The sequence below is a fragment of the Neopelma chrysocephalum genome, unplaced genomic scaffold, assembly GCF_003984885.1.
Source record: "Neopelma chrysocephalum unplaced genomic scaffold, ASM398488v2 Primary Assembly neopelma1_129, whole genome shotgun sequence".
Classification (NCBI taxonomy): Eukaryota; Metazoa; Chordata; class Aves; order Passeriformes; family Pipridae; genus Neopelma; species Neopelma chrysocephalum.
The window spans coordinates 288708-303094 of NW_020897791.1; the positions used below are offsets into that span (position 1 = coordinate 288708).

At 49.2% G+C, this 14387-nt stretch overlaps 1 protein-coding gene across 10 annotated transcripts in view; it reads right to left on the minus strand.

Moving 5' to 3' along the window:
* The window catches only part of RHPN1 (rhophilin Rho GTPase binding protein 1), a 40561-nt gene that overhangs the window by 7010 nt on the left and 19164 nt on the right, over positions 1 to 14387 (minus strand). For all 10 annotated transcript variants that reach the window (XM_027698558.1, XM_027698557.1, XM_027698562.1 and 7 more), the window contains 7 exons: positions 11425 to 11500; positions 11054 to 11131; positions 9858 to 9982; positions 8635 to 8801; positions 7025 to 7212; positions 5970 to 6126; positions 1666 to 1785 (listed from right to left, as the gene is read on the minus strand). In XM_027698558.1, coding sequence (XP_027554359.1) covers positions 1666 to 1785; positions 5970 to 6126; positions 7025 to 7212; positions 8635 to 8801; positions 9858 to 9982; positions 11054 to 11131; positions 11425 to 11500 — 911 coding nt within the window. The remainder of the gene's footprint in view (positions 1 to 1665; positions 1786 to 5969; positions 6127 to 7024; positions 7213 to 8634; positions 8802 to 9857; positions 9983 to 11053; positions 11132 to 11424; positions 11501 to 14387) is intronic.

Below are 14387 nucleotides of genomic sequence, written 5' to 3' on the forward strand. Positions count from 1 at the left end.
GGAGAATATGAGGGAGAGGAGAATATGAGGGAGAGGAGAATATGAGGAATAGAAGAATATGAGGAATAGAAGAATATAAGGAATAGGAGAATACAAGGAATAGGAGAATATAAGGAATAGAAGAATATGAGGAATAGAAGAATCTAAGGAATAGAAGAATCTAAGGAATAGAAGAATCTAAGGAATAGAAAAATATAAGGAATAGAGGTTGGCTTTGGAAGTTGTGCAAGCTTTTGGCTCCACTCTATCAAAGATGATGGAATATAATATGTCTGATAAAACACAATCTTAAAAGATCAGGAGATAAGGGAAGAGGGGACTAAATATCCTCCCAAGGAGATGATTTTAATGCCACCAGTTTAAAACCATAGAATAATTTGGGTTGGAAGGGACCTTCAAGATCATCTCATTCCAACCCCCTGCCAAGGGCAGGAACACCTTCCATAGACCAGGTTGCTCCAAATCCCATCCAACCTGGCCTTGGACACTTCCAGGGATGGGGAATTCACACCCTCCCTGAGCTTCTTCCCTTCCTTTTTAAACCAAAACCAAGCTGAGGTTGGTGCTGCACATCCATTTTCCACCAGCTGACGTTGATTCCCCACAGGAAAATCAGGAAGAGCTGGAATGTGGTACAAACGGGTGTTGGGCTGGTGTCACCACAACACTGACTTTGGGGTTCATTTGGGAGGTTCTCCACCTCCCATCCCCAGTGAAACCCGGCTGAGGAGCCCAGAGGACTTTGCCCAACTCATTGCTGGTGGGAACTGTCTCCTTTCCCACATGTTGCAAGGAGGGGGAAGAGCCCCAGGAGGTGACACCCCAAAATGAGGGTGCTGAGCTTGCTTGAGGAGCTGCCAAAACACGACTTCAGCTGAATAAGCAACGTTCTGTTCTTCCCCTGGAGCTGAAAATCCACATGGGAGGAGGTTCTTGTCTCCCAAGCTTTTTGCTGCAGCTAAAAATGCCACCCCCTGAAGCATCTGCTGTGCCTTGTTATCGAGCCAAGTCAGCAGCCCAAGCTCAGGAACTTCCAGGACCTCTGTGTCCCTATGGATTTCTCCAGGAGGGTGATGTCAGCTGGCTCAGAACAACTGGAGGTTTTACTGCCAAGCCAAGCTCAATCCCAGGAGCTTCCAGGGTCTCTGTGTCCCTATGGATTTCTCCATGAGGGCGATGTCACTTGGCTCAGAACACCCAGAGGTTTCACTGCCAAACACCTGGAGGTTTTACTGTCAAGCCAAGCCCAAGCCCAGGAGCTTCCAGGATCTCCGTGTCCCTATGGATTTCTCCAGGAGGGTGATATCACCTGGCTCAGAACACCTGGAGGTTTTACTGCCAAGCCAAGTCAAGCCAAGCCTAAGCCATGGAGCTTCCAGGATCTTCATGTCCCTATGGATTTCTCCATGAGGGTGATGTCACCTGGCTCAGAACACCCGGAGGTTTCACTGTCAAACACAGCTGGCCAGGTTGGTGAAGGCACCACGAGTTGGTCCTCAACACCCTAAAGGAGATTGTGATGCTTTCCTGCCCTCCCAGGAGAGCCTGTTTGCCAAGAAATCCCACCAAAAAGTGTCTTTGCACGGAGAGATCGCCCCAAAATTCCATCCCATCCCTTTGTGGACACCGATCCTAAATGACCTCTGTCCCCAGAGATGTGCTCACCCAGTTTCCTCCTCTCCTCGGGATCCTGCAGCAGGACATGGAGCGATGGTCCCTCTGGCATGGTGACATGGAACTGCATGAAAGCCTTCTCCTGCTCTGGAAGCTCAGATTCCGAAGGCACTGTGGGAAGGGAAAGGGTGGGAAAATGGGCTTAGAGAGAGGTCAGGGCCACCCAGAACCCCCTGGCAGTGGGGACAAGGAAGCCACATTCGTGTTCAGGTGGCCCCAATAACTTCAGCACCACCTTCTTCTTGCTCAGCCAAAGCCTGGGACAACCAAGACAGCACTGATGGGCACAGGGATGAGTTATCCCAGTCAAAACTCCACCAGGATTTGGAATGAAGGGCAGGATTTGTCCTGGGCACAGCACAATATCCGGCTCTTTCGCCTCCCTCCTTCCTTTGCTCCCATCTGGAAGCAGATCGGAAACAGGGAGCCCTGGGTTTTCCCCACCTGGAGGTGGAGACAAACCAGAGAATCATGAAATGGTTTGGCTTGGAAGGGACCTGGAAGATCATCCAGTTCCACCTCCTGCCATGGGCAGGGACATTTCCCACTAGCCCAGGTTGATCCAGTCTGGTCTTAGACACTTCCAGGGATGGGGCAGCCACAGCTTCTCTGGGAATTCCATTTCAACCCCTCACCACCCTCCCAGCCAAGAATTCCTTCCCAATATCCCATCTAACCCTCTGGCAGTGGGAAGCAATTCCCTGTGTGCTGTCCCTCCATCCCTTGTCCCAAGTCCCTCTCCAGCTCTCCTGGAGCCCCTTTAGGCACTGGAAGGGGGTCTCAGGTCTCCCTGGAGCCTTCCCTTCTCCAGGTGAACACTCCCAGCTCTCCCAGCCTGTCACTCAAGAACAGGCTGATTAAAGTGTAATTAATACATTAATTAGGGAGCTGAGCCCTCCCTGCTGTGCCAGGGAACCCTGCACAGGCAGAGAGCTCCCAGTGCAACCAAGGAGTTTTTCCATGGAGAAATGGCCATGGATACAACTCTCCCAGGCTCTCCAAGCCCCACACTGGGCTCTTTAAACTCCAGTTTTCCAGCCAAAGCTGTTCCTAATCCCCTCTGGCTCAGGGATCTCCTTCCCTGGGCACAGAGCGTGATAAGAAGCAACCCAGAAAATTCCAGGGAGCTTTGCTGGGCCAAATAGAGGATCCCAAAAGCCTGGTGAGCAGCCTGGCATTGGCATCCAGAGGGTTGGGAAGTGGCAGGTCCAGGGCTGGGAGCTCTGCCCGTGCCAGCTCTTGCCATGTCAGCATTCCCTGAGGGATTAATCTGCAGAGTAAGGAGTTTGTTGCCAGCTGGTTACGGGAGCAAAAGAGTTGTTATTGTGACAGGGAGGTCAGGGAGAGGCAGATCCCAACAGCAGGTAAAAAAAAAATTCCCCAAATTAGGCGTTTCCTGCAGATTTCTGCTTCCCTCAGTGCCTTAAATTTACCAGGACACCAAACAGCCTCCAAATTTTTTTGGGAAAGGTTTTTCCTTGTCCTATGTATCCCCACCCAAACCCATCTCCATCATCATCCTCTCCTGCTTCTGCCTTTAAGCTGCTCCAGCCCCACAAGATCCCACTCTCTCCTGTCTCCCTGATCAATCCTCCTGCAACACCCACACGGGAAAGAGGATTTTGGGGCAGGCTCCGGAGCGGGGGAGGGTGCCAGGACAATCTGGCAGCACCAGTTTTGGCAGCCAGGCCTCAAAAAGCCTCCTCAGCCACCCACCAGGCATCGAGGTGGCACCAAAGGTCACCGTGCCCATCTGCTGCCCACCCCCGGATCTTCTGCCGGACCCAAAATCGCTTCCAGGGTGTCGGCGACAGCACAGATGGAGATAGAATGATAGAATCAGACAATCAGCTGGGTTGGAAGGGACCTCCGAGATCATCAAGTCCAATCCTTGATCCAACACCACTGCGGTTCCCATGGCACTGATGCCACATCCAGTCTTATCTTAAACACCTCCAGGGATGGAGAATCCACCACTTCCCTGGGTAGCCCATTCCAATGGCTGATTACCCTCTCTGGAAAGAAATTCTTTCAAACATCCAACCTAAACTTCCCCTGGCACAACTTGAGACTGAGCCCTCTTGTCTTGCTGAGAGTTGCCTGGGAAAAGAGACCAACCCCCACCTGGCTACAACCTCCTGTCAGGGAGTTGTAGAGAGTGAGGAGGTCTCCCCTGAGCCTCCTCTTCTCCAGGCTGAACAGCCCCAGCTCCCTCAGCCTCTCCTCGCAGGACTTGTGCTTGAGTCCCTTCCCCAGCCTCGTTGCTCTCCTCTGGACCTGCTCCAGGACCTCAATGTCCTTCCTGAACTGAGGGCCCAGAGCTGGACACAGCACTCGAGGTGAGGCCTCACCAGCGCTGAGTTCAGGGGAAGAATCACTTCCCTGGACCTGTTGGCCACACTGTTCCTAATCCAGGCCAGGATCCATTGGCCTTCTTGGCCACCTGGGCACACTGTGACGGGGCACATCCCACATCCCAACTCCAAGAGATTCCATGGAGACGCACCAGCCTGGCACAGCCACGTGTGTGCCCTGCTGCCAGCACCCCACCCTCCCTGAGGCTCCCGGGACATCCAGCCACGAGCTTGGGAACTGAATTCCCCAGCATCAGCCCTGGCACCAGCCACAAGCTGAGCAGTGCAGGTGACAACAGGCCCAAAAAGAGCTCCCCAAAAGTGATGCCTGAGGAGCAATGGGAGACAATTCCATGGCCAAGCTCCCATGAACTTCAGGATAGCAGGAACTCTGGCCTTGGTATCACCTTCAAAGTGTGCAAGCCCAGAGCATTCATCTCTGGTGCCAACCCCACTTCTCCTGGCACCAAGTTTGGGAAAATCCATGGAAATGGCATGTGATACTTGGGGAGCAATGGCTGGTTCTGATGGGAGACAATTCCATGGCCAAGCTCCCATGAACTTCAGGATAGCAGGGATTCTGTCCTTGTATCACCTTCAAAGTGCGCAAGCCCAGATCACTCATTTCTGGTACCAACCCCACTTCTCCTGGCACCATGGGAAACTCAAGATATTTTGGGGGTTATTTTTAATTTTTGGAGCCTCCAACACGAGGTGCTTCCAAGGATGGTGGGCTGAGGACACTGGTGTGGTCAGCAGGCAGGTTTAGCACCTATTTAGCCCCCCAGCCCCAAAGGGGACAGCAGGTGACATCCCTACAGCAGGTGACATCCTACAGCAGGTGACATCCCTACAGCAGGTGACATCCTACAGCAGGTGACATCCCTACAGCAGGTGACATCCCTACAGCAGGTGACATCCCTACAGCACCTTTTTGTTCCTTTTTTTTAGGAGGACTTTTCCCTGTGGAAACCAGAAATGGGGAGGAAATCTGCTGGGCAGGAATTGCTGAGTGGATGAAGTAGATCCACAGCTCAGAGCATCCCAAAAACTCCAGGATGTGGATCCATCTCCTCAGAGCACCCCGAAACTTCCACAATTTGGATCCATCTACTCAGACCACCCCAAAACCTCCAGGATTTGGATCCATCTCCTCAGAGCATCCCAAAACCTCCAGCATTTGGATCCATCTCCTCAGAGCATCCCAAACCCTCCAGGATTTGGATCCATCTCCTCAGAGCATCCCAAAACCTCCAGGAGTTGGATCCATCTACTCAGAGCGTCCCAAACCTCCAGGATTTGGATCCATCTACTCAGAGCATCCCAAAACCTCCAGCATTTGGATCCATCTACTCAGAGCATCCCAAACCCTCCGGGATTTGGATCCATCTACTCAGAGCATCCCAAAACCTCCACAATTTGGTCCATCTACTCAGAGCATCCCAAAACCTGCAGAATTTGGATCCATCTCCTCAGAGCATCCCAAAACCTCCAGGAGTTGGATCCATCTACTCAGAGCATCCCAAAACCTCCACGATTTGGATCCATCTACTCAGAGCACCCCAAAACCTCCAGGATTTGGATCCATCTACTCAGAGCACCCCAAACCCTCCACGATTTGGATCCATCTACTCAGAGCATCCCAAAACCTCCACGATTTGGATCCATCTACTCAGAGCATCCCAAACCTCCAGGATTTGGATCCATCTCCTCAGAGCATCCCAAACCTCCAGGATTTGGATCCATCTCCTCAGAGCATCCCAAACCCTCTGGGATTTGGATCCATCTACTCAGAGCATCCCAAACCCTCCAGGATTTGGATCCATCTCCTCAGAGCATCCCAAAACCTCCAGGATTTGGATCCATCTACCTGTTCATGCCTCCCTTCTTTGGAAATCCCCCCCAGGGGAGCAGGAAGCTCCTTCCAAGGTGGGAACTCACCGGGGCAGTCGCAGAGGGCGATGGCAGCGAAGTAGTGGGAGAGGGCTTTGAAATGCTCCGACTTGACGTGGACCATGGTGGTCCAGGAGAAGGGAACATAGTCCTTCACGTGGGGCTGGGTCATGGTCTGGTGCACCAGCGAGTAGACGTCCTCCACCTGGGAGGAGGGAGGAGACAAGAGATGGAGGACATCCATCAGGAGGACACCAGCAGCGGGTTGTCCTCTCCTGGAGGGTTCTGCTGACCACAGTGACATCCCACCAAGTGCAGCAGTGTGAGGTTCAACAAGGCCAAGTGCCGAGTCCTGCACTTTGGCCACAACAACCCCCGGCAGCTCCACGGGCTGGGACAGAGCGGTTGGAGAGGGAGGGGACCTGGGGGTGCTGGTGACAGCAGCGGGACATGAGCCCAGAGGTGCCCAGGGGGCCAAAAACTCCAGTGGATCCTGGCCTGGATTAGGAAGAGTGTGGCAGCAGGAGCAGGGAAGGGATTCTGCCCCTGGACTCAGCACTGGTGAGGCCTCACCTTGAGCGCTGTGTCCAGCTCTGGGCCCCTCAGTTCAGGAAGGCCATGGAGGGGCTGGAGCAGGTGCAGAGAAGAGCAACGAGGCTGGGGAAGGGTCTGGAGCACAATTCCCATGAGGAGAGGCTGAGGGAGCTGGGGGGCCTCAGCCTGGAGAGGAGGAGGTTCAGGGGAGACCTCCTCACTCTCTGCAACTCCCTGACAGGAGGGGGGAGCCGGGGGGGTCGGGCCCTGCTCCCTTGAACCAGCAGTAGGACAAGAGGGCTCAGCCTTCAGCTGTGCCAGGGGAGGTTTAGGTTGGATATTGGGAAGAAGTTCTTTCCAGAGAGAGGGATCAGCCCTTGGAATGGGCTGCCCAGGGAGGGGGTGGAGTCACAGTCCCTGGAGGTGTTGCAGCAGAGCCTGGACGTGGCACTCGGTGCCATGGGCTGGGTGCCAAGGTGGGGTTGGGGCACGGGTTGGACTTGATGATCTCAGGGGTCTTTTCCAACCTAATTGATTCTATGAAGTCCTCTCCTCCCCAAAGTCCTCACCTTTGCTGCCTCCTGAGCGAGCTGCAGCCGGGCCAGGAAGTCATTCTGGGCACGGAGCAAGGTCATCTTCTCAAAGACACACTCCTGGACCTGGGCCACCATCAGCCTCACCAGCATGTTCAAGGAAGGAGCACTCATATCCAGGCTGGGAGCGTTGGAGAAGTTCTCCTTCAAGTAGTTAAAGGCACCTGCAGGAGGGAGAAGCTCCCGGGAGTCACCGGCCTCGGAAGCAGGAGGGTCAGACTTTTGGAGGGAGAAACTCCATCCACACATCCAACATGTCACCCCCAAGGCAGGAGTCCCCCACCCTCCAGGGATGGAGAGCACCCCTGGGACAGGACTGTGGCCACCACTTCAACCAACACACATGGAAGATGCGACCACCAAGGTTCATTGCTGGATCCAGCATAAATATATGAATATATATATATATGAATATTTAGGTCTTTCCTTTCTGTCTCTTCCTTCCCTTACACATTTTCTGGAGTGTTATTTTTATGCTTTAATGGTGCTGGATTGCTGCAGATGACACCAAGCAAAATGGCTCCACACCTGTTTTCCTTTGAAACTAAATAGTTCTAGAATAATATATATATAAAATATATATTTTTATATGCATAATATATATTATATATAATGATATATATAAATTATATAATAATATATAATAGATTTAGATTTATATTCATAATATATTATTATATATTATATAGAATACTATATTATATAATATATAATATATCATAATTATGTATTATATAGAATACTATAGCATATATAATATGTTATTATATAACATATATTATATTATATATAATAAAAATAAATAACAGTATATATACTCTACTATAATATATATAGTAAATTAATATTATTTAATACATAGTATATATAATAGTATATATTATATATACTATACTATAGTATATATACTATATATATACACCATATATAGTATGTATATATAGTATATATACTATATACTATATAATATAGTATATAAACTATAGTATAGTATATATTATATATACTATATTATATAGTATATTAGTATATTATAGTATATTTTATATACTTGTATATTTTATATATAGTATATATATACTTTATACTGTAGTATATATATTATATATAGTATATATATTGTTATATAGTAATATAATATAGTATATATAGTATATTATAGGATAGTATATATACTACTATATATTAGATATAGTACTATATAGTATATATATACTATATTCCTACTATATCTAACATATCTAATATATATCTAATATCTAATATATAATATTAGATATATTATCCTCTAATAGATAATAGTATATGAATATTAATATTATATTAATATATAATTGTATATATTATATATACAAGAGTCTATTATTATGTATAACACATAAAATATAAAATAATATAGTGTACATATATTATATATAACACATTTATTATATATACATAGTATATATAATTACAAACATAATATATATATATTCAGAAACAGCCATCATTCAGCATCCTTTCACTCCAATCCCTCCCAGGATTTATTCCCAAGACCCCATGTGCCCTCCCCTCCTGGGGGGCTGAGGCGGGCGGGTCCCACGTACCCGCTGCCCTCTGGAAGGCGTCGATGGCCTGGGCGAGGCCGGGCAGGGTGGCGCGGTCCTGGCGCGCCCCGAGCTGGGTGTGCAAGGCCCCCAGGTTGAAGAGGACACTGCCCTTCTCGAAGGCCAGGGCCCGCTGGTGGGATGGCACCCCCGTCAGGGAGTCATACCTGGGGGAGGGAAGGAGAATGGAAGGAGAAGGCAATGATCAACAGCTGCCCACCCACCTGGCACGGGGTGGTCTTGACAGTCCCTTCCCACCCAAACCACTCTATCCTTGCCCACAGATGCAGGAGGAGCCTGGAGGGTTTTCAGTGCTCCTGGAGAGCAGCCAGGCAGGAAGGGACCTGGGAGTTTGGATGGACAGGAAGCTGAACAGGAACCGGAGTGTGCCCAGGTGGCCAAGAAGGCCAATGGATCCTGGCCTGGATCAGGAACAGTGTGGCCAACAGGTCCAAGGAAGTGATTCTTCCCCTGGACTCAGTGCTGGTGAGGCCACACCTCGAGTGCTGTGTCCAGTTCTGGGCCCCTCAGTTCAGGAAGGACATTGAGGTCCTGGAGCAGGTCCAGAGGAGAGCAATGAGGCTGGTGAAGGGACTCAAGCACAAGTCCTGTGAGGAGAGGCTGAGGGAGCTGGGGCTGTTCAGCCTGGAGTAGAGGAGGCTCAGGGGAGACCTCCTCACTCTCTACAACTCCCTGACAGGAGGTTGTAGCCAGGTGGGGGTTGGTCTCTTTTCCCAGGCAACTGTCAGCAAGACAAGAGGGGGTGGTCTCAAGCTGTGTCAGGGGAGGTGTAGGTTGGATATTAGGAAGAATTTCTTCACAGAGAGGGTAATCAGCCATTGGAATGAGCTGCCCAGGGAAGTGGTGGATTCTCTGTCCCTGGAGGTGTTTAACATGAGACTGGATGTGGCATCAGTGCCATGGGCTGGGAACTGCAGTGGGGTTGGATCAAGGGTTGGACTTGATGATCTCGGAGGTCCCTTCCAACCCAGCTGATTCTATGATTCTATGTGGGAGCCACTATTCCCATCACGGTTCATCAGGTTCCCCCTTCCTCCCCTAATTAACATTTCCCCCTTCCCTCCCTAATTAATGTTCCCCCTTCCTCCCCTAATTAACCCCCCCCCGTGACCGGCAAACCCGGATCTCGTGTCCGTCGTGGCGGGGGTTTGATCCCAAACTCCCTCAGCGCCCCAGGCGGGATCGGGAAAAGCGGCACTAACCAGTGGAAGAAGACCCCCAGGGGTTTGGTGGGAGGGAAGAAGCGGCTGTCGAGGAAGTGCAGTTGGTTGTAATATTCCATGAGGAGCTCCAGCCCGGCTTCGTTGCGGCTCGGGGTGCGCATGGCCTGCGGGATGGGAGAGGAGAGGTGGGCTTGGGAAAAGAGGGGGGAGATCCCTGGCACAGGCTGAGAACCCCCAAAAAGACTCCTTGAGAATTGGGGTGGTTCAGCCTGGAGAAGAGATAGCTCCAGGGAGACCTTGGAGCTCCTTCCAGGGCCTAAAGGGGCTCCAGGAGAGCTGGAGAGGGACTTGGGACAAGGGATGGAGGGACAGGACACAAGGAACAGCTTCAAACTGAAATATGGGAGCTTTAGATGGGCTATTGGGAAGAAATTTTTCCCTAGGAAGGTGGGGAGGGGTTGGGATGGAATTCCCAAAGAAGCTGTGGCTGCTCCATCCCTGGAAGTGTCCAAGGCCAAGTTGGATGGAGCTTGGAGCTACCTGGGCTAATGGAAGGTGTCCCTGCCCATGGCAGGGGGTTGGAACTGGATGGTCTTTAAGATCCCTTATATATATATAAAATAAATATAATTACATATATATATATAAAATATGTATATAAAATATATATAATTATATATGTAATATATTATATAAAATATATATTATATAATATATTATATACGATATATATAACATGTATTTTATATATATTGTATTTAATATATATATAATATATATATTTTATATATATGTACACATACATCATATATATATATATAAATAGGATTAAAAAATACATATATATGTATTTTACATATATTTCTAGGATATAATTATATAGGGAAGAAATAGGATTTTTTTCCTCCTTTCCCAGATTGTTTTATACTTCCTTTTCTCCAAGGCCCAGCTGGACAAGGAGCAGCTGTTCAGCTTTGCCAGGGTTAAACTAATATTCCTAAACCAGGGCATCAAGGACAGGGAAAATAAACAATTACTGATCAGTCTGGAGTATTTTATAATTTATAAATCAAAGCCGAGGTGCTCCAGGGTGGGAATCCTGCATCCCAAAACACAAGGATAAGGGGACGGTTTGGAGAGAGGATGAAGAGACATCCCAGAGAAAAAATGTGGCATTTTCAAGGAGTGATCCTGGACAATCCAAAGCCAGACTTTGCATCCCAAGGCACACCGACCTGCCTCAGCTCCATGAACTCCTTGATTTCTTTCTCAAACAGGACACCTTCCTCTCCATAGTGTTCACTGATGAAATCCTGGATGGGAAAATAAACAGGAGAAAAACCCTGAGTGACCCCTTCAAAACAGATTTTTATGATTTAAAGGTTGATTTTGGACAATTCTGGACAAGCAATTTGCCAGCTCTGCCCACAAGAAAACAGGGAAAACCATCTCCTTGTTCCTTCCAGATGCTCTCCAGCATCTCCACACCCTCATGTCCCACTTTCCCATGTTTTGAGTCGGGTTCTCCCCCAGGAATTTTTTTTTTTGCAGCTGTTCCAAACTAGGAAATGTTTTATTTTCCATCCACCGAGGGCACAAAACTCACCTTCAGTGGAACCAGCAAATCCAGCTCCTTGGTCTCCTTCAATCCCAAAGGGATCATGGGAACGCTGATGGACTCACTGGAAAAGACAACAACTTATGTGGGAGTTGGTTTCCAAGTCTTGGAGGGATCCTGGGTGACAGGGATTAAAATGGAGCAGCTTTTTGCTCCTAAAAAAGGGTCAAAAGAGACTTGAAACAGCAGAAGGATGCTCTTCTCAGAATAATTTGGGAATGGCAGTGCAAAGAGAACCTGAAAACACCGCTCTTATTCCTCCGGCTGCTGCTTTTCATGGAATTTTTTGGGTTGAAAGGGACCTGAAAGACCATCCAGTTCTACCCCCTGCCATGGGCAGGACATATTCCACTATTCCAGGTTGCTCCAAGCCCTGTCTAACCTGACCTTGGATGCTTCATGGGATGGGGCAGCCACAGATTCTCTGGGAATTCTCTTCCAGCACCTCCCCACCCTCATAGATTTAACAGTTATTTTGATTTTCTGCTGCCAAGAAGGATAAAAATGGGCTGGATGAGCAGGAGAGCCTGGAGCAGACAGGAATTCCAGCCCTGCAAAGAGCTCCCAAAGCTGGATCCATCATGGAATTCCTCTACACAGAGATGGGGAACAGGAACCTGCTGTGGCATCTGCAGCTCCTGCCAGCTCCACAAATGATATCCATGAGGGATGTCCCCAATCCCAGCACCGATCCATGTCCCACACATCCTTGGACACCTGCACTCCCAAAGGATTGGTTTGGAGACAAGAGTGGGATGGGAGGTGGGACAGGCAGGATCCACAACCAGGTTTGCACCATGACTCCCTCTCATTCCCTCCCAAATTAACGGATAACTCGTTATCCCATCGCTCATTAGCGAGGAAAAGAGGCAGAGGAAGTTACAAAATCCAGAGGGAGCAGGGCAGGGAATTTTTCACCCCCGTTTTCATCCGTTCCTACAGAACAAACAGCTCCAAGAGCCATAATTAGGGCAGCAAACCCGTTACTGCTCGTTCCCTAACGAGATTTCCACTTGGATCCAATGCCTGGAGCAAACAAAGGGACTTTTGTTTGTCCTGGGCAGGGCTTTGGGGTTGGTGCTGTCCTTGTTTTCTTTTTAAACCAGGGCAAACAGGGTTGGAAAAGCCAAATATCCCTGACAGGGAATGTTGGGGAGGACACACGAATCCCTGTTTTAGGGCAGAAGGAGAAGGACCAGTACACCAAGGTTTAAATTCAGACTCCAAAAGACCTTCTGAGTGCAGGAAACACCCGAAGATGGTGGAGATCTGGGTTTCTTTGGCTTTCTCTCCATAGGAGACCTGTGATCCAAAAAAAATCCAGCACCCAGGTCACTCCAATCCTATATTTAATGTCACTGCAGGATGGAGTCACTCCATCAGCTCCTGGAGTTCTCCTGGTCTTTGCATCTCTGTTCCCAGCAGCACAGACACCCTTCCCATGTGCCAGGAAAAGCAGGATGGGCACAGAAATGTGGAATCATGGAATGGTTTGGGTTGGAAGGGGCTTTGAAGAACCTGGCCTTGGACACTTCCAGGGATGGGGCAGCCACAGCTTCTCTGGGAATTCTATTCATCACCTTCACAGGGAAGAATTCCTTCCCCATATCTCATCTAACCCTGCCCTCTGGCAGTTTGAAGCCATTCCCCATTGCCTTGTTGCTCCATGACCTTGTCCAAAGTCCCTCTCCATGTTTCTTGCCAGCTCCCTTCAGCTACTGGAAAACCACAACCAGGTCACCCCCAAACCTTGTCTTTCCCAGGCTGAACAATCCCAGTTCTCCGAGCCTTTCCTTAGAGGACTATAATTACTCCAACTAATTATAGGACTATAATTACTCCAACAGCAGGAACCCCGAGTCTCTGGCCCCCTGGTCTTGTTTAGACATTAATTCTCACAGGCTCAAAATTCAGTGAAGGAATTTTTGCTCCGAAGTGTGTTGACATATTGGACAATTTATGCACCAGAGTGGAATGTTACAGAGATCCCAAGCCTTCAAATTCCCTGTGTTCCCATGCAGCTGTCCCTGGAACAACGATGGATTGGCTCAGCCACGAGCTGGGTGTCCTCTAGGAGAGCTCCCAGGTCGGAACACGGCTCAGGGCGGGAGTAACAGGAGCCTCCGTCTCCTTGTGATCCGAGCCCGGGGGAGCTGCCGTTGGTTCCCAGTCCCTTTAAAAGCTGGAGACCTCCCACTTTCCCATGTTCCTCCAATCCGGCCTTGGACATTTCCAGGGATCCAGGGGCAGCCACAGCTTCTCTGGGAATTCTATTCCAGCCCCTCACCGCCCTCCCAGGGAAGAATTCCTTCCCCATATCCCATCTAACGGTGCCCTCTGGCAGTTTGAAGCCATTCCCCATTGTCTTGTCGCTCCATGGCCTTGTCCAAAGTCCCTCTCCGTGTTTCTTGCCAGCTCCCTTCGGGTACTGGAAAACCACAACCAGGTCACCTCGAAACCTTCTCTTTCCCAGGCTGAACAATCCCAACAATTCCAAACTAGGAAATGTTTTATTTTCAAACCCTGCACCTTTCCTCAGAGGACTATAATGACTCCAACAGCAGGAACCCTGAGTCTCTGGACCCCTGGTCTTGTTTAGACATTAATTCTCATGGGCTCAAAATTAAATTAAGGAATTTTTGCTCTGAAGTGCAGGTGTCCATGGATATGTGGGACATGGATCGGTGCTGGAATCGGGGACATCCCTCATGGATATCATTTGTGGAGTTGGCAGGAGCTGCAGGTACCACAGCAGGTTCCCGTTCCCTGTCTCTGTGTAGAGGAATTCCATGATGGATCCAGCTTTGGGTGCTCTTTGCAGGGCTGGAATTCCTGTCTGCTTCAGGCTCTGCTGCTCATCCAGACCGTTATAGTCCCTATAAACCAGTTTCAGTCCCTATAAACCAGTTTCAGTCCCTATAAAACAGTTTCAGTCCCTATAAAACAGTTTC